Genomic DNA, 21,349 nt, shown 5'->3' with positions numbered 1-21,349 from the left:
AATTCTCTCTATATAAATCTGGATGCTACAAAGTGAATGGGAAAGGAACAGGTACAAGTGTATTTCATGCTGAAAGCAAAAGAAAAGAGACACAACCTTGAAAAAAAAATCTTTCTTCAGTTTCATGAAGAGCAGTTTGGCAGAGATGGGAAAGTAAAGGACTCTTCTGTTGTCTTGACTCAGAGAAGCCAAGTAAAAGAAGTACTTGTTTATTCATGGAAGACAGTAGTGGTAAAAGAATAAACCTCTTATTAGAATGATATAATTAGTGGTGTATCACTGAGATCTGTATTAGGACCTCTGCTTTTTGTAATTCTCATCAGTCTTGTAGATTCTGATGTAACTGAGGAAATACAAAAAGACCTAAACAATTTGGCAGACATACGTGGTGAATTAAATGTAGTAAATATGTACTCTATAAGTATTGATGAAAGACCGTGAACTAGAGATAACTTACAAAAATAACATTTTTCTTTTTCTTATTACTCATTACTCTTCAAATCTAAACAATATGGAGTAGCAGTTAAAAAATCAAAAACAAAACAAAATGTAAAGAACATAGTGGTTATTGTAGTCAAGTGAAGTAATGTAAGATTATAAAACTCAATTGACACTGGAGTTAAATATTCATATTTTGGTCTTTGTTAAGATCTGTTTTAAAGTGCCTTATTTATTATGACATTATAGCTAGTTAGTTACATAGCATTTGCCACTATATCCATTCCTGCCTCACAATTTATGACGTTTTTCTGACAGACTATGACAGATTTTTTTGCCAATTTAAAAGAACTGTAAACACATCTACAGTACTTACAATTTTAAGTGGGGAATACTATAATAGTAGTATGTCCTGTAGAGACCAGTGCTGTGAACACTTACACCATGGGAACTGGTAATTGAGCTGGCATGGCTTGAAATTCCTTGAGAAGCTACCCCAGGTTTCACATGCAGAGAGATAAGTTACAGACGTTTCTCCAATTTCTTTGCTATGGTGAGAAATTAATACCCTATTTCAAGAAACGTACAGCAGCTAATTGTATTTACATGTAATGACCAATCAAAATGAGAAATCAGTGAAGATATCATAAGTGCTTTGACTTAACCGCACTCAAAACTGATACTTTGATTTGCTACCATTTCTATGGATTAAAAGTTAGATTTCATCCGTCCATTGAAATAACCATGCTGGGCCATGCATGTATTGATTAATATCTGTGGTCCCAGATAACCACAGCTGTGATCTATAAGTGGGACTATTTAATTTTTACAGTTCTAGTTGTGGATTGAGTAGGTTTTATCAAGCGCTTTTAATCTAAATGTCTCAATGCATGTACTGTGCATGATTATTTAATTTTTACAGTTCTAGTTGTGGATTGAGTAGGTTTTATCAAGAGCTTTTAATCTATATGTCTCAATGCATGTACTGTGCATGATTTTCTGAATATACTGTATGTTTACTTGATATGCTCATGAAAGATTCCTAAAGCAAAACAGGAAAATCTCCTAGAAGAAAGGTAAAAGATCAGCAAGGCAATGTGGCACCAGAACCTTTTGTCTGTTAATTAAACTTTATAGTGCAACATAGTCTGTCAGAAAAACATAACAATTCTTGAGGCAGCAATGGATATGGTGGCAAATGCTACGTAACTAACTAGCTACGTAATGCTACGACAAATAAGGCACTCCAAACAGATATCAACAAAGACCAAAATATGAATATTTAACTCCAGTGTCAAGTCAGTTTTACTTTAATAATAATAATAATAATAATAATAATAATACACTTTATTTTATATAGCGCCTTTAAAGGTGGCTTCTCAAAGCGCTTTACAGGATGGCAATAATAATAAATATAAAGACTACAACAATAAATAAGAAGATTTCACAAGATAGGACACAATTATAATTACAACAATGCAACAATAACAATAGAGGAGACCGTGGAAGGTGGTATTAAGAAGAACAGAGGGGTGAAGAATGGAACCAGTTAAGTAAAGGCTTTTCTGAAGAAGAAGGTTTTGAGTCTGGATTTGAAGGAGTTTAGAGAAGGTGACTCTCTAATATCCTTGGGCAAAGAGTTCCAGAGCTTGGGGGCATAGCAGGAGAAGGCCCTGTCACCCATACAATGTAGATGGGCTTGGGGTACAGTAAGGAGACCAGAATTTGAAGAGCGGAGGTTGCAAGGTGGGGAGTAGGGCGATAAAAGTTCAGACAGGTATTGAGGTGCCAAGCCATGTAGTCATGTCTCATGCACTTTATAGTGCAGAGACATGGACGACAAGAAGAAACTCAAGCAATAGACTTCAAAAAACAATATTTGTATATAGAGTAAAAATCCTATACATAGTGTACTCTGGAAAAACATAATAAGTAATGCTTACATATGGAAGGTCACAAACCAAGAAAAAACTGAAACGCAAATTAAATGTTGAAAATGGGGCTGGATCAGGCACACAATCAAAAAAACAGTAACTAACACCACCAGGCAAGCCCTCACTTGGAACCCACAGGGGAAAAGGAAACATGAAGACCAAGAAACAGATGGAGAAGAACAGTAGAGACTGAACTGAAAAAAAAAACGAACATCTTGAAAGGTGATGGAGAGAACAGCACCTCATCAAACCCTCTGGATACCTTTGGGAATGACCTGTGCTCCCCAAAGAGCAATTGGGTATCTGTGTTAGATATGTCCCACAGGACTAAATTAGAGCTTACCTGGCCCTCTCGGCTTAATTTATAACTGTTTCTCTAAATCTATTTAATGATGTGTTTGTATTTGGGGCTGCAGTTTTCCTATTGGCATTGGATTATGAAAGTTACTTTCTTGTTATCCTCAGGTGCTTCAAAAAGTTTAGATTGTCTTCCACAGCAGGATGGATAAAATAGTTTTTCCGCAACACTCTTTTGCTCAAGTGCAGCATTTCGTGTTGAGTTGCTGCCTTTCACAGCACCTGGCAAGGACAACTCCTGCTCAGTATATGTATGCCACTAATAGTCACAGAGGTCCTTGGAAATAAATGAGATGCTCTTATTTCTTATTCAGTTATTGCTTCTGTTCAAAGCTGAGGCAAATATAAAAAATGCTGCTTTTCATTTGGTCAGTAATGTACCTTGAAACCTCGCCTTGCCTGCTCTTCTGCCTTTATAAAGAAAAAGTGCTAAAATTTAATATTCATTGCAATCAACCATGGAAAAATGTGCAGGAACTCACAACGCGTGAATAGGATTGACCACTGGATGGCTGGATCCCTTGTTTTTATGGGCACCCTGGGGTGTTTTAAGATGTCCTTACTCCAGAGAATATCAGTGATCCTGGGGGCTTCGCATTTTAAACCCTTGGGGAAAGGTCAATGGGGCCTCGGCTTGACAATGAGCTATCAATTAAACAATGACTGTTCATGATCATCCAAATTCTTATTTATTATTCCTTTAAATCACATAGATAAATCAGAAATAGTAACTTCTGCAGTGTTACAGTAAGCTAGAAATTGTTTTGTTATGAAACAACAAAAAATATTTTGTTTTTGCCAGAAAACGTTTGCCATTTTTGTCAAGGAAATCTATTTGTACAGTACTGCGATGATTTTATTGTAAATGTAATGCATTTGTAATACAAATGCACTTGAAAGCATTTTAAGATTTTTATCTAGTGAAGCAAATAAAACTTTCACGTTTACTCTGATATTTTAGTGTTGTTGGCATATGCTGTATTCCTACTAAAACACACCTCTTACATTTATCTCACAACCCTGGATGGAGCACCAAGTTTCTATGGTAACATCTGTGTTTAGTGATGGTGCTATGGTAATGGATTCAATGCCATACAATTCCATTAAATTCTGTTTAATAAAGTTTAAAATAGTCATTCTGGTTAACAAATCTGTGTTTTTCATTACATTTCATCATGCTACAGTATAAGTGTTATCAAAGCAATCTCTTGCGTTGCCCAGAAATATGTTTCACAGGAATAATCAAATCTGCTCCGCTCATACATTCTTGATTTTATTTTTCTTGTGGGGTTAGGTTAGCTTTATAATTTAGAACCAAACTGTAAAATATGCCTAATAACAGAAGGAATGACAATACATTTTGTAGTTGCACAGATGATTTTTCATGCATATAAAATTCTTCAACTGATATGTATTTCTGAAAACTAGCATATGTGTGCTAATACTGTTTTTGCTGTTGATTTTAAAATGGACAGGCATATTCTTTTGTATTTGGAAGGATTATGTACAGTATAGTTTGTATCTGGAGAGGTTTTAATTCTCATTTAACGTGTAACTGGAAATATGAGAAGGTGGCAATTGAAATTACACTATAATTTAAAGTGTACTATGAATACGAGTGGCACAGTGGGTAGCATTGCAGCTTCACAGCACATGGGCCTTGGGTTCAATTCCTGGGGTGTTATATGCATGGAGTTTGTATGGTCTTCCTGTGTTTGCATTGGTTTCTTATGGGTGCATCTGTGTATGCATCTGTCTGTATAAGCCTTAAAGGGGACAGGCATCCCATCCAAGGTGCATCCTGACTTGCCCCTGCCCCTTGCTGGCAGGATAGGCTCCTGCTCCCCCTTGACTCTGGATGGATAGGATGAAGCGGTTAAAATTAATTTATGGATGGATTTGATGTTACATCAAATTCTGTCAAAGGTATGTATCCACATTGCTCCATGATAATCCTACCCGAGCAAACAGTTCAGGCCTGATATCTTGTTGCCTCCTTGGAAGGCAGAGGGGCATTTATATCCCAACACTTCAGCAGCTCAAACTGTTTGAATGGGGATAGCCCTTAGACTGAGGTCCGATGTTTGTAAGGCCATCTTTCTGAAATGTTAATATAGTGGTTTTCTCAGTGGTAGTGTCTAGATATTATTGTTGCCGTTGTCTTCATTGTTGTCAATCGTACTGTTTCATACACAACTAAAATCCTCTTTCATCGGGGGAGTTGCATCAACTAGCATTGGTGTGAGTTATTGACAATGATTACATAATAGTATGATTGGCCAGATGATAACATGCACTGATAAAAGGCATCCTTTTTTTCTTGTCAAGCAGATTTTTGCAGTGTGAAGTGAACAATGTGTCGTTTTTATGGCCCAGATATTAAAGCAGATGGAGAAAGTAATGGCTCTCTAACAGGGTAATGTGAAATAATTAAGATGGTTTCATGTTTCACCTTTTGTGTCGTAGTAAGATTCTGGATGGGATATAGCAGATTTACAAAGGGTTATACTGTATGGCTCTCAGTTTGTTGTGCTTCCTTTTAATACTAACAGCAGATTGGCAGAAAAAAATCTAGCACAACACATTTGGTTAGTCTTTGAGAAAATGACATTGATTATAGGTGAATGAGAGCCAGGTTCATGCTTACAGCAGTCACTGAAAACTGCTTTCCAGTACTCCAGTTACTAACAGTGAATCTCTTACCACAGGACACATGGCTCGTGATTCCAGGGTGTTAAGCTGTGACTTTTGCCTTTGATTGTCTCAGCTGGTTTCTGATTAAGGTAACACCAGGTTCCAGGGTTCAGGCAGTGCATGTGTTGAGTGACTAGTTGGGAATGGAAAATGAACAGCAAGGGCAAATAGCTGTCAGTCCAAAAAATTAAGGCAGTGTTGAACTTGTCTGCGATTAATTATAAGCATCATTTGGGACAATTATTAACAATTGAATTGGTACTGTTTTGATGGAGAGAAAATCTCTGCGCTTGTATATTGGCTTTTGTACAATATGTTATACTAAGACGTAGGTAAAAAGACAAGAACGTTTTTTGTTTACAAGTTGCTTCAAGGAAATGGTTCATATTTGCTGTTGTGCCTCATATTTATGGGATGTAAGCATTACAACAGGGAAATGTATAGCATCCATAGCACACAAAATAGCCCTTTTAAAATAAAAAGGCTTACACTAAATGTCTAGTCAAAGCCTGTCTGTGACCCTGATTTTAGAAAGTATGCTCTGGCCTTACCTATTTTATAATAATAAAATAATAATAATAATTGCTAACACTTATATAGCGCTTTTCTGGACACTCCACTCAAAGCGCTTTACAAGTAATGGGGACTCCCCTCCACCACTACCACCAATGTGCAGCCCCACCTGGATGATGCGACGGCAGCCAGAATGCTCACCCACCAACGGCTCTCAGTGGGGAGGAGAGCAGAGTAATGAAGCCAATTCATATATGGGGATTATTGGGAGGCCATGATTGGTAAAGACCAATGGGAAATTTGGCCAGGACGCCGGGATTACACCTCTACTCTTTTTTAAGTCAGGACCTCAGTTTTACGTCTCATCCGAAGGACGGCATTTGTTTACAGTATCATGTCCCCCTCACTATACTGGGGCATTAGGACCCACATGGACCACAGGGTGAGTGCCCCCTGCTGGCCCCACTAACACCTCTTCCAACAGCAACCTTAGTTTTTCCCAGGAGGTCTCCCATCCAGGTACTGACCAAGCTCACACCTGCTTAGCTTCAGTAGGGTTGCTAGTTGTGAGTTGCAGAGTGATATGGCTGCTGCTGGTTTTATCTTGCAGCAATAAGATCTTGGTCAGTCTTTGGAAAGCCAGTGTTGTTTGAATCTCTCTGGACTCAGTAGGAGGAGCTCCAGGGAAAGTTAGGTAACAAGAGGTGTTGGCTCTGTGTGGGTGCACTTGTCGCACCACTCTGTTTCCCAGCTGATGCTAAAAAACTCCAAGCTTCAAGCTCCACAGCCTGTGTGCCAACATGCAATTCACACCGTGTCTTGTGAAATCAGAAGTTTGCTGTTAATGTGAGAAAAGTTGCAAATGTATACAAACCTGAACAGGAAACCCATGAGGAAATGGCAATGTTGAAGCTTGTTAAAACTTGTTCTCTCATTCTTTGTGTCCTCCAAACTAAAGGTTGGAATTGCACTTCTAAATCCAGACTGATTTCATAGGAGTAGACAGGGATTAGATGCACCCACTTGTTCTTTTATCTGCTTGATTATCCCTCTTTTTGATTTCAGCCAGGAAATAAACCACAGTTCTGAAATATAGAGGCAATCGCAAAAATATGATGTGAATCAAGTGCAAAATAAAAGAAGTGAATAGTTCTTAAAATACATTTGGTTTAAAATTCTAAGAAGTCAAAGTTAGGTTTCCATGTTTCAATGTGAGCACTATTTTTCAAGAAAGGTCTTCATAACTCAATCCTTATCATCTCCTAGTCCAGTTAAAGTGATTCCATACAGCTTTGTTTCTTTTGGTACTGTTATTTGTTTATAATGTATTCAATCAATTTATCAAGAGAAGATCACATTGATGCCCCCTTTAACTTGATTTGAAGTCTTATTTTCAGTATAGGGACATTCAGTGTTTTGATTCCATTTTATGGATTTAAAATGAGATCAAACAGGGAACGGAAACCATGAAATACAGTACTTGTTACAGTCTGAAACAGTAATGAGGCTTTATGCTTTTTTGAATTTCCATTGTATACTTTCCATATTATTCCATAATAAAAGAGAAAGATGGAAACACCTTGAGAAATACACCATTTACTCTTCAAACCCTAGTTCTGAAAAACTCAGAAGGAACTTGTACCTTTCGAGAATCGAATCTGTTCCACTCTGCCCTTATTTTCCTTTAAGACTGAAACGAAAGCATTTCAGTTAATTCTTCACGCAGCTGACAAAGTGACAAGAGCATACTGGGAATGTCTGGTGGTGTTGATAAGCACATTACCTTGCAACATGTCTGTGACTAGAACCAGCTGTGACTCAGATTACAAGTTCAGATGAGTGCATGGTCACTCAGACAGAAAGCACTAGAATTCAGGGGCATGCTCCTGAAAAGAAATTCAGAAGAGGAAGGATCTTCAGAAAGAACTACAAAGTCACCTTGTCTTATTGATGGCAAAAGGCAAACTCTTAAAAAATAGTAAATACTACTACTAATTTATAATTATTTTAATATTATTATTACAATAATCCTTATCAGCTATTATTATTATTATTATTATTATTATTATTATTATTATTATTATTATTATTATTATAGCAATTTTCTTGACGCACCACTCAAAGCGCTTTACAGGTAACAGGAATTCCCCTCCTGCTTCACCAATGTGCAGCCCCACCTGGATGATGTGACGGCAGCCATAGTACACCAGTACGCTCACCACACAGCAGCTATCAGTGGGGAGCAGAGCAGAGAGCCAATTCATAACGGGATTAGTGGCAAGGGGGAAATTTGACAATGACACCAAGGTTAGGTATTGTCGGGTGTGAGGTCTTGTTTAATCGTCTGTAAAATGCATGCTTTAACGGAAATCAAAGGTTTATGATCTGCAAGGGTTGCAGACAAATAGAGTTGAAATTAAACTTGGGACTCTACATTTTGGAGACTTCTGTATGAGTTTGAAACAAATACTTGTTAATTTATTTGAAGCCTTTGGCCTCCAAGCTAAGTTCTTAATTAAAATTTAAAAAGTTCTAATGAATATTTTATTTATTCCTTAATTAAACACATTTCTTCTTAGACACATCCCCACTGGGACCTGTAAAGCGCTGTCTCTGAGGAAACAAAACTCATGCTTCAAAAGAGAGTACGTTTAGTGTCTGCTAATGTTTCTGAAATTGCTAAAAGCCCTCCCTTGTATAAAGACTGTGTTGAGAGAATTTGAAGCCCATGATAATTACATTTTTCAGGTAGCTGTTGTTTTGCTGCACCTGCTTAACTGACTTGATTTTCATCGTGTGACTGTTTAGCTCACAAGCAAAAGTTTTAAAGTCAAAACCTAACCTGCCACTGAAATGTCCTAAAACTCTAGTCAGAATGCCAGTGGGAGTTTTGATGGGTAACTGCTGCAGACATGCCCATGCCCCAGTAAATCAGTAAACAAAATGAGGTAAAACAAGACCTTGATATATTATCATCTGTAATTCAAGAATGGTAAGTTAATTTTGTTCTCACTCAACTAAAAGGATAACATTTTCCTGCACAATATAGCTAGTTGCTGTCTCCATGTATCTAACAATGATAAGTATTAAAATTAAAATGTAGTGATTTCTCTGATTAATTAGGGCATTTATAAATACACTTAGTGTGGGACTATTTATTTTTTTTCTAGAAATACTCTGTAGGCCTTATTTGCACTGTCACGTAGGTTGTGTAACAGGGTTTGTTCAGTAGGAGCCTGCTGTGGTGTCATCACCCTCTGGAGCCTGAAAGTCATTGCAAACTTCCTTAGGTCAGATAAACGAACCTTAAGCTCAGCAGATGTGTTTTTCCAGCATGGCTTCAAATGGCTGTGAGACTGGGAGGGGCTCAAGACGCTGAAGACCAAAACCCAGCTATGAATAAGCTGCACGTTAATCAATCGCATGCATTCATTTTAATTTTTTTGTGTGATATAGTATTTATTAGTGCAGTTCTGTAATGTCCTGCAGTAAAAACAAGTTTAGCCTTTACTTCAGGCATTTTTGTTCTTTCTCCCTGAGGCTTCTCAGTTAAGGAGAGGGTTAATTAAATTGCACTACTGTTTCCATTTATAACTGTTGCTAATGCCTCTGCTTACAGTCATAATTAATGTGTATTACTGAGCAATTTTGGCTGCATTCCAAGGTTACCATATAATGAACCTGTTGAGAATGGTTTTTATTTTACACCATCATTCCTATTTGAAGAAAATAGGACATGTTAGCTCAATTCTGACCCATAATGACTGGATGCGCTGTACGTGTCAGCTAGAGTAGCATGGGTATCTGCCTTCAATATTGTTCTAGTTTTTAAACATTGCACTGCAGAAAAATATGTAATTCTGAAAACATAAAAGCTTAGATTTGCAGCCTTGATTGTAACAGAAGGCGATTTCTTCTGTTGCAAACAGTAATATACTGATGCACAATGAGAGATGCCATTTTAAAAATGCCATTTTAATTAATGCAAGAACAGTGAAAGATGTTTGATGAAGATGCTCCACTTATGTAATACATATTGCCTTAGGCATTGCTTTCAACATGACTGAAGGGGGCCTTGTCTGTGTCAGAGTTTGCTAGGAGGAGATGCTGTGCTTCAGCAATAAAAGTACCATTTTCAGTCAGCAGTCTAGGGAAACCAGTAACCCACCTCTTTATCATGTTCTGGAAGGTAGAGGGTCATCATTGTGGCCCAAGACCTTCACATCTGTCGTATTAATTGTTTTCAGGCTGCAATGTCTACTCCACAGGGACTACTTTCCAGTGAAAATGCTCAGAGGTGGTTTAAGAGCTCATGTCAGCCGAGAGATTAAATCCTTTATGGTCCAGAAAACATCTGAAATAGTTGGAAAGAGATTGATGAGATGTTTTTTTCACCAATGAATGACAACCTGTGGAGACATCATGATGAGTTCTGTGCTAACATTTGCATTTTGTGTTGTTCCGCTTATCAAGCACTGGGAATGTGATGATGTTGGGACGAGTCTACATTAACACAAGGTCACTTTTAGTGTGGATCATGGGCAGTCTTACTTCTTTTACAGTTTCAGCCATCCAAACTCAGACATTTCAAATTTCTAGCTAGACAATGCAATGACACAACGACAAAAAAATAGTCTTCTCACTTAACTCCTCACAAGTCCTCTATGGTACCAGCTAATGACCTTAACAGGCAATAACTGTCACTGGCCAGAATTCACCATGTGTCCACAACTGTATAGGAAGAGTGGAGGAGCATCCCACAGCAATCTGGCCAGAGGCTGTCTGAGTTCATACATCAACACTGCAAGCATTACAGTATGTTATAGTACAAGGACATCATGCCTGATACTTAATAATAATAACATCATTTTAGTTCCATTTACCTTGTTCAACTACCTGTCAGATTTCCTTTTTGTACAATATATTTTATGAAAGCTTGCTTCACATAAGAATAGTACTACCTGACTACTCTTTAGATCTCATTTTATGACTTGACTGTTAGATACCTTTTGGTTGAATTGAGTATTAAAAATGAGTATTTTTAAAAATCCAAATACAATACAATACAAACTACCATTTTAATGGTTGAATGTGATTAAACTGAATACCTTTAAGAAGAGTAGTAAACTTTATACTGTAAGTTTTGGGTGAAAAGGGAGATGCCCTGCAGTTGTGCAACTATTAAGCACATTGATAGGGAGGTCCTAGTGTGATAGTGTGGTCAGGAGTGTCTAGTGGTGTGTAACTGCAGAGCTCCACTTGTAATGATGGATGGCACTGTGCAAGCTTTGACACCTCATTTGCTGCCCATCCTACAGACTGACCTCAGACTGAATCCCAGCAGGGCAGCACACATCTTGATAAAACTTGTGTAACAACAGCTTTCACATGAGATGAAAATGTGACATTTATGCCTTGGAAGCCCTACTGGTGAGACTTGAAATCTGTTGACCATTTGCAGAATGAGCTTGGGTTCTTGTGTGTTATCTTGGGCTCAGAGTCCAGTGAACAGATGGGGCTGTGCCAAGAGCTGCATGTGAAGAAGTGTTGCTCTTCAGATCACGAGGAACATTTCTGATATATCTTTGTGAAGGAATGACATTGCTTCATAGATTGTGATAGAGACAGATTATTTGCCTATCTGTGCATACTTGCAAACTGTAAATAGCTGCAAGCGTTTTTACAATCGAGTGTTTCTCGTGAGCCAGTGAGGTGCATCCCAATAAATTGTCTTTGTAATAAAACATCGATTGTGCTCATTACGTTTTGTGCCAAAAATGCATAGACTGGTTTTGACCTTCTAAAAAAAGTTGCTTTATAGAGATAGATACTGGAACTTACTTCAGCAGTTGCCTTGGCTGCAGTGTAACTTAGGGCATCAGTGGGTATCAAAGCATTTACTTTTAATAGAGAAAAAGATAATGTTGTCTCAGTCATTTTGATTTTGTATGTTTGTTTGAAAGAAATGGGACTTTGTTACCCTGTCCTGATCTGCAGTGTAGAGAGATACACATGCCTGTATGATTTATTTATTCAGGTGGGTATCTGTGTCAGCACGTGTAAGCTGCAAAGGAACAAATAATAGGTTTATTCCATGCTGAAAAGAGAAGAAAGAAAACACAACGTTTTGGCTCTGGAGCCTTCTTCGGGTGATTTATTTATTGCTAATATCACTGAAATGTGAAAGAACTTTCTTTTTAAAAAATTGGCATTTTAAAAATAGGGAAGCAGTTGGTCGTGCTTGAATCCAATAACAACACAATTTGGGTAGCATGGCAGCTTCCGTTTATAAGTGGCTATTTTACAAACTAGTGCAATAAGTAAACTATATAAATACAGTACCTCCGAGAACAAGACATTGTTCGTTGTGCCATAATTTACAAACAGTTCAAATGAAATATCAGAGAAGACGACTGACATGCTGTTGCCTGTATTTTTTCATAATATTAATTTCTAATGTACACTTTAATTTTTGTTTGCTACAACCAACTTTAAGTTGCACTGTATTGAGAGTATGAATAAATTACTGTCTATGAAAGGTAAAGGGAAAATTAATAAAAAAAATGCAGACTGAACTAATTTTGCAAATGTCTTATTTTAACTGCTTGATTTTATATATTATGTGTCATTTCTTAAGGATGTACACATTTCCTGATTTGTCAAAATCAGTTGCATTACATATTAATGAAGGATAGAGTGGCAACTACATATAGAAGGAAAATTATAAAATAATTTTTACTTCAACAAATATACTTCTTAAGGCTGAGTGCGTTCAGCTCAATTAACCTTACCCTGCGAAACCTTGTTTTAAAGTGCTTTTCACAAAGTCAAAGTGACATGGTCAAATTATGTTTTAAAGTTAAACAAGAAGAGTGTGAAAAATAGCATTAGGCGTTATATGGACAACTGATATAGAACACCAAGCCCCTGACTTCATTGAAAAACACAATATTTTGCAATAGATGTATATAATGATACAAAAATGTAAGTCTATACCACAATGATGTCCAAATGATTGGTTTTCTCTTAGCATTGTTAAATAACACCTTTCGAGGTTTCTCTTTTTATGTAATTATCTTTAAAAAACACATACAGAAAACCCGTTTATTCTGTGGGATTTTGCTTCTGCATCTGTTCTCTTGGCTAACTGTTCCCAGGATATATGAAATTGATTATCTTCCACTAAAAGTCTTTGAGACACAATTTGCAAGTGAAAAATAAACTTCTTTACAATCACAATAAGTGTAAGATACCTAGCTATTTAGCTATGAAACCAGTTGCTCTTGGCATAGCCTTGCTGTTGGCAGTAAGTAGGCTAGTTATTCCTTTTATACAGATGGGCAAGTGTGGTATATTCCCAAACTGACTTTTGTTTCATAAATTGGTTTTCCATCTATTTGTTGATCTTATATTAGGTAGTGACAGTGAAAACTGATGTTACTAATGAGAGCTAAATCCCTGTGGCAGCTATGCAAGACCTTCTGTCTGACTGTAGAGAATCCATTCTTACATCTGATTGACAGGCACAAACCTTTAGCAGTGAGATTAAACATGCTGTGGCAGGATGGCCCTGCAGCCAGAGCAGTGTTCCCAGGAGGGGCCATTCAAGGCCAACGGTACCTCCCTGAGGAGCAGGACACTCGCGTTGCACCGTAGCTTGTCATTTGAGAATATACACTTCATTGAATACTGAAGTGGAATTGGCCCCAGCTGCACAACCATGCAGGATGTGCATAAAGATGCCATTCAGGAAAGAGAGCGGCCAAACCTCGGGCAGTGGCACCTGATCCAAGCCAGCATACCATTGAAAGGAGATGGCAGTTTTGTGCAAAGATGCATTTCTGCACAAGAGTACCACATGGTTGGCACTGGACAGATGTGTGGAAAAGGAGTGTTCTTTGCCTGGTCTGACCATGACATCAGGCGAGCCAGGAAACAGTAGCTGTGGACGGAGACGCTCTTGGTTAAGGAGCGGAACTGCTTTCCTCCCGATGGCAGATATATCTGGGGCAGAAGAGGGGACAATGTGAGGAAATCTGCAGTAAAGTTTAAAGAGCGGACAGAGAGGTAGATTCTTTTTCCTTCCCCTAAACTCACAAGCAGTTTGGGAATGAAGGAAGAGGCCAGTCTAGTTCTTGGGTCTCTGATAGATCATCAGTTGAAGAAAAGGAGATGCCAGCTCAGCCACCGAGTGAGAGAGAGGCAGGTAGAAAGAGTGCCCTCTTTACAACAGGAGGTAGGAAGCAGACAAATCATGAGGGAAGCCCATTGAATACCCGCCAGTCTCCAGTCTGATCTCCAGGAAGGAACAGAATGAGAACCGCAACCTTACAGGGGAGGAAAAAAGACACAACACTGCAAAGTGAAATGGATGTTACGGAAGGTTTTATGTCCAATTCAGGAAGCTACAGGACCCAATGCCTGCAAAACAGGAGATCTAGGGAAGAGATCTGTTATCCTCCCAGAATACAAGGGCTCTTATTCTGTTAATACACCATAACAAGAATCTGGGGAGTCAGGAGATGCAGACTGTGAGAAGACCTGGTGTGAGTGGTGTTGTGCACTACCTGCTGACGCCTGCACTGTCATCATTATGGCCAGCAGAGCAGTTGACTGAGATATGGATTTTTGGAAGGAATGGCATAAAACAGAATATATGATACAGTTTGTAGAAAAAAGATGAGCTTGTAGCAGTGTTTTGTTGTACTTCCCTACTGGACTGTAATTGTGTTATATAAAACTTAAACTTTTCATGCTTAGCCTGAGAGTAGATTGTGTATCTTTGTTGTGCCACCAATTCCATTCATGACTTTATTTTTATTCTGTAGTTTGCTGATAGTTAATTTGTTATTATATATGTTAATACATGGAGAAGCATTTAACTGTTAGTTCAGTTCTATGTTTCATGGCTTAAGCCTTTTGCAGTCCCTAAATATTCTCTCAGAAGCTATGTATCCAGAGGGACCTTGCCTTATTCTGTTCTGTTTATTCTGTGTAATTTTGGTTCTCTTTTTCTACCTTTCTTTCACAACAGACAGGTAATGGTCAGTTTTTTTCATAGCCTGGCCTTTCAGTGCAAATTTATTATAAAGCAGAAGCAGTAAATCCCTAGGAAAGAGCATTATTTGCGTGTTTTTGATATTTTCAGATTTATAAGAGACCATCAACAAAGGAACAGTGAATCCTATGATAGTTTGACTTTTTTGTTTATCCACGTACAGTATACGATTTTCCTTTTAATGGGAGTATATGTGCTTTTGATGAAATTCTAAAAGTTGTGCTCACAATATTTAAGAGAACAGATCCTGCTTTTTTCAATGTATTTTTCCATTCTATAATGAAAATGTTTTTTTACTCTCTTTTTTTGCAGGCACCCTGTTTCTTTTTTCTCCCAGGACAGTTTATATGAAGTTCAGCTCCCTAAAGTGGACAAAGAGTCCCGAGAGATCTTTGAGAACCACATCCGGGTGGGTCGAGGCCTGATACAGACACTGTGCAGGGAAGATGTTCTGATGTACAGGGAGTATATCAAGAACAGATACATGTAGCAACAGGACCATGAGTAGAAACAGATCGAGCTCATTCGATACGCATCTTATTGGCATAAGGCTGCTGATTTGTGTGTGCACGCTCAGCTAAGAATCTTCAGCCCAGCACGCCGTCTATTTTGACATTAAACACCATGGATGTGTTTATATGCCCCATGTCTGGATTCTAGACAGAAGGTCATCATAAGCCACACACGGGTGTGTACAGAAGAGTCTGGCAGTAAATCATCCCAGTGCAAGCACATCAGATCAGTATTCATTCAGCAATCATTTTGGATGAGAAACTGCTAATCTGTGTTGTAGCACTTTAATTATGTAATTGCTATAATTTTGGCTGCTTTTATGTTGTTTAAACAGCAGGGGGGTGGGACCTTTTGAAAGTGGTGATTTGAATCTCGGCAGTCAGTAGAGTGTTGGAGCCAGGGTAAAGAATGATTGCTTATGTACACTGTGAATGGCAGTAAATAATTTCTTTACAGGTCACAAATGTAAATGTATCAAAAAACTGCCAAAGAAGATTTATTTCACTTAACTGTATGTATATCTATAAGTTAATTGGAATGTCAATAAAAGTTCATTCTTTAAGACTAAAATTGAAAAGTGCTTATGCAGTGTAAGAGTGTGTGTATTGTATATACCATGTTTGTTTAGCTATTTATTTGCATGTACCCATATCACAAACTCCTCTGGCTTCCGATGATTTTTTCAGCGTCTTCTCTTTGAGTGTTATCAGATGTGGGGATGTTCTCCACAAACAGACTTCCATTGCATTATTTTAATTTGATTTTGGCATCTATGAATCTACTAATTTGTGCTTTTTTGTGTCTATTTTGTGTCTCTGTGTGACTATTTAGCATTGAAGATTAAATAAAACTTCAGTTGGGAAAGTATTTACCCGATTTACAGGAAGGCGTCTTTGAATTAAGGTTTTGTACTTGGTATGTTTTATAGAGCTAGCAAACAAACAAACAAAAAAGGCTTTGCTCCTAGCCCTGAAATGACTTATTCTGCAAGCATAGCACTGCTGAGAAAGACACTTTTGAAAGGTCATCCAGGTTTCTGTTCTGAACTTCTTTCAGAGGGCTTGCAAAACTCATGCTTGGCTGGCAAGCTGTGGAGAGCAGGTGTAAGCCAATGTGAGGAGATGACTTTCCACAATCATGCTGCTAACAGTAATTCGCTGCGTTGTCCTCACCAAAGGAGTCATTGCACCCTGCCTCGTGAGCTGTGAGGATCAAACAGGCTCCTAGAGGTCCTCACTCTTCTGTTTGAAAGCACAGCTTTTTTAATGAATGAACTGCTGAAGCACATCTTAGTAAATGCAGTTGATGGATGGCCACTTTCATCTCAAGTGTAGGTGATGCTGCAGCAGCTGCCAAGGAGACAGATACAGAAGGATCACTTTCTGTGGAATTACATGAAAGGGCAAGGTAAGAGTTCTAGCATAGCGGGAGGAGCGTTGGGTCTACAGGGCATTTCATTTTTTAACTTAATTGTTTCAGAGAGAAAATGATGATAAACAGAAGGATTCACAAAAAAAAAAGACTGTAGTTTGCTCAGTTTTTCAAAAGAGATTTTTTTTAGTGCCATAAAGGCATATTATTTACCCTTATATCTCAAGTGTGCTAAAACCGTACAAACATTTATCCCCCATGAAATGCTGTGCTGTTCAAAGACTTCATTCCCACTGAAGAAAACATTATTGAGTCTGAAATATTGCATAGCCTGTAGAAAGAAAACAAATCCTATTTTTTGCAAGCCATGTTATTCTGAAAGTTTAGCTAAGCAATTGCATTACACCTATGTCCAGTTCCTGTATTTCATTGCTCCCAGACCGCTTAGAAACCCACTCAGTCCTAGCCAGTTTCGATATGAGGCTTTATAAAAGAAGTGATTTTATCAGGTGTTCGATATTAGCAATGACTTGTTTACCACCTTGACCACATCGAGGCAAGAAAGAGCGTGGTCAAGTGCTGCACATGTCAATCTTGTTCTAACAAGCTTATCTAATTCTCGCCCCTCTCCTTTCCTCCTGCTGAAGCTAAAATGAAAGACAGGGCTGAAATGAGCACGTACATCAAAGCCATCGTGGGAGATGTGCAGTGTAAATGTTAGAGATCATAAATGCTGGACTGGTTACAGCCATATCCGTTTTTATGTCCAGCAGTGAAACATTGGCAATAGCCGGTCTGTTTTTGTTTGGGATGTACTCTTTGTATTTGGTTTTTAACTGCATTCTGCACCGGCCTTGTGTCATTGTGACATGTTCGTTGAAAAGGAAGCCTCGAAAAGGAATAACTGTACTTTGGAGATTATTTACAGATCTGAAAACAGTAGCTGCCCTATGCATGGCAGGGTTTGTGAGTTGAAAAGGTAATGTTGAAAGTAAAGCAAATTGCTGTGTTCAGTGTAAAATGCAGAAATATAAATATAGCACATTAACAGTCCAAAGCAAAAGATATTTTTGCAAAAGACCTCTAAATCATGTTTCTGTTGTCTGTGGCTGAGAAATGAAAATGAATATTTACATCTACTGTTGAAGTTATATTGAAAATTCCTTTCTCCAGAGGACATACAAGAAGCAACCAGGGTTGCTAGGATACCAGGAGGCTATCTGAAACAGTGACTAGAATATTACAGGGTTGAGGTATTGTACTAAAACAAACATTAGCAACAATTCTAATACCGAGATAGAAGCTTAGGTTTGTTTCAAAACTAAATTACAAATAAACAACAAGAAAATTATGTGAATATAGAAATAAGTCAACAAATCACTAGCACCTATTGTGAAAAAGCAGTAGCATATTATTTTATGTAAAATAATATATAATCCTTCAAATGAGGTAGAAATTATCCTGACTAATTTACACTTGATTCATATGAGACTGTATGTCATTGTTACTTTTTACAAGCATTGCAGATCACTGCCAACAAGAACAGGCAGACAACATTTTGAAGTAAAAGAACTCTTGATGAAATTGTGTTGCAGACTCTGCTACCTACACATTTTTTGCAGTCCTTATTTCACCATTTCCTCAACTCATCTTCGTCCTTTCACGTCCTCGCCTGTTCCTGAGCTCCACTCAGCCAGAGCTAAGCAGCATTCAAATTAACAGAAATGGAGGAGCTTGAAATTGGTACTGTATCTGCCTTGGTCCTCCATCTCAATTTTCTCATATCCTTCTTGTCGGAACTCACCTCTGCCACACTTTCCTATTTTCCATCTGTCATCCAGTCTCTAGTCACCAACCCCTGCCCCTACCTTATTTCAGTCTCTCTCTCTCTCCCTCCTGTCCTACCAGGCTTTCTCTACCCCCTCTCCATTTTCCCCACTTCCAAAGCCTGTTCATTCTCCACCATCCCCCTCAGTGGAGTGAGGTAGCCACAGACATCAGAATTACCCTCGGAAACGGGGACGGCTCAGTCCTTGAACACCTTTGTTACCTGATGAGTCTAAGACCCACCTGTTTAGACAACAGCTCTAACCAGTCACCTCTCAACTACATCCTTCGCTGTCTCTTATACTGGGTTGCCTTAATTATTTTAGTTCTAATATTGATAGTATGATTTCTTATTCTTCATAAGTATGGAGCACATACCAACAGAGTGTCTGTTACTATTTGGAATTTACACTTCCTACAATACATATGTATATACTGTATGCTTGATGTTTTTTGAGAAGGCATTTGTTGCACTTGCATTGCAGTTGTCAACTCCATGCTTGCATTAATGTCAGTTTATTTTATTGTACTTACCTGTTCATCACATTTGTTTCCCTTGCACTTATAATGTTTTCATATAAAACTTGATGACACTGCAGGTCATCCAGAGTGTGTACAGAGTTTTAATTTTTCAGCAAAGGTTTTCAGCAAAGCTTATATGCAGTTTGCTCCCAGCAGCCCTAATACATCTAAATTCTGAACTGATTTTTTTTTTTGCTGCATTGCATCAGAATATATTGTTGAAACAATATTGAAACTGAAACTCTAGACATATTAAAAGGCCTGATAGTATCCACAAAAAAGATGGGAACAGTGAGACAGTGTATTTAGAAATTACTTTTTTATTATTAATTTTGATCATCACTATAACATGATGCAGTGTAACCAAAATAAAAGTGGAAGTGATTGGCACTCAGGTTTTTAGAATTTTATATATTCATGTCTTAACAATAAATTATTCTCATTCTCTACAGTTCTTTTAAAACAAAAAAAAATATTGACTACAATTCTACATGTGTGACTTCTAAAGTAAGAGGTCTTTTACTAAATTACTGTAGGTCTTGTGGGTTTTTTTTCGTGGTGGGTGTGGATTTGAGAATTGCACTTGGTCCATGCATTTCCCCTGCTGTATCACACACCCTGTTCCTTATTAATGAAGTTATATATTACCATTACTTTGTTTTCCAACTCCATTCCCTACTTCACTTTTTCAAATGCCTCATAGAACTAAAAGACAATTTAGGGACATAAGACTGAGTTATCCAATCACAATCAGACCAACTCAACATGATTCCTGGTCTTATTCTATATTCCAACTTAAGAAATACAGTAGAGTTTTCTTGCATGGAACGGAATCATTATTTCATGAGCCATTCAGGAATACTGTACTATACATACATTAAGTACAGTACTGTGCTGTGCTTATTTCTTACCTAAGCTGTCCACTACCACCAGCTAAGGCATAACTAACTCTTGTCCTCACATTGTAACATAACTCAATACCTCCATTGCTGTGTAGTCAGTGTTCATAGCCCAGAAGTAAAACTGAGGATGGTTCACTGTTGTCTGGGTAACATCCTGTTCATTCTGGCAAGAGCTGCCCGCCTACTAAACAACTGTAGTGAGAGTGTCTCAGAGAAGGAACAACGATCTTTCAGGATGTGCGTGAGGTTAATGCCAGGTACACAGGAAAAGGCAACTGGAGTGCAGAGAGCAGGAACAGGAAGCAGAGGCTCAGCTGAAACACACAGGATTTGGTGACCAAGAAGCAAAGTACAAAAGATGTTAGAGCAGAAGAGACACACAACAAAGAGAATCCTGTGGGGGTATAGGAATAAGATTTAAAGTCATTACTGCTTTTCTGCCACATAATTTTTAGACCCCTTGTGTAAGGATTTTGAAGCTATCCCTAGCAAAGTGAAACACTTAAAAGGACTGATACTGGTGAAGGATAGCGCACTGTCCAACTATCTGAACTTTAAATACAGATGACACAGGCAACTTAGATTGGTTTAAGGAGTAGGAGGTGTCATTTGATGAATCAATATTAGCCTTCTGTACCCCACAGAATTTGCAGTCCCACAGTCGCTTGCCTGGAGAGTCATATGCTCTTTGCAGAGCGACGGAAAGGGCTTTCCTCCTTCTTCATGTAGCTGAAAATAACCCAGCTTTTCAGTTCCAAACCGATTGTTTAAACTGTATGGGGAACAGGGGGCACTGGGTACCTCACTCTGTTAAAACACTGGAGTAGATAAGCGTATGTTTGAGAAGTAAAGTCCTGTTTCTATCGAAATTCTGTCATCTTTCTTGATAGGTTTTCTTTATTTCTGAATATTTCAGCCTCTTGTACTGCATATAAGTTGCCCAAATTGAACAGCTTTATTCAGTTAATACCGCAATGTATTTGCTTATTTACAATACCCAAGATATTATAAAAACACTTAGAAATGCGCTATTCTGAACATTAGTTCACTGTCAGTCTTGAAACGTGTCCTAAGGGAAGCCAACAACGCCAAATGTGTAATGCGTTTTGCCATATACTTCAACTGTAACGAAGCCTGAATCTATTAACACAGCCATTTGTGTATTTACATCACGTGGACTTCTCCTGTGCAAATTTGCCGACTTTAATAACAATAATCAC

At 38.1% G+C, this 21,349-nt stretch overlaps 1 protein-coding gene across 5 annotated transcripts in view; it reads left to right on the top strand.

Moving 5' to 3' along the window:
- The window catches only part of fig4a (FIG4 phosphoinositide 5-phosphatase a), an 88,706-nt gene extending 72,323 nt beyond the window's left edge, over positions 1–16,383 (top strand). For all 5 annotated transcript variants that reach the window (XM_069178614.1, XM_015356300.2, XM_015356305.2 and 2 more), the window contains one exon: positions 15,307–16,383. In XM_069178614.1, coding sequence (XP_069034715.1) covers positions 15,307–15,484 — 178 coding nt within the window. In that variant the 3' untranslated portion in view covers positions 15,485–16,383. The remainder of the gene's footprint in view (positions 1–15,306) is intronic.
- Positions 16,384–21,349: the final 4,966 nt, after the last annotated feature.

The sequence above is a fragment of the Lepisosteus oculatus genome, chromosome 2, assembly GCF_040954835.1.
Source record: "Lepisosteus oculatus isolate fLepOcu1 chromosome 2, fLepOcu1.hap2, whole genome shotgun sequence".
Taxonomy (NCBI): Eukaryota; Metazoa; Chordata; class Actinopteri; order Semionotiformes; family Lepisosteidae; genus Lepisosteus; species Lepisosteus oculatus.
This window is presented reverse-complemented; position numbering and strand designations above follow the sequence as displayed.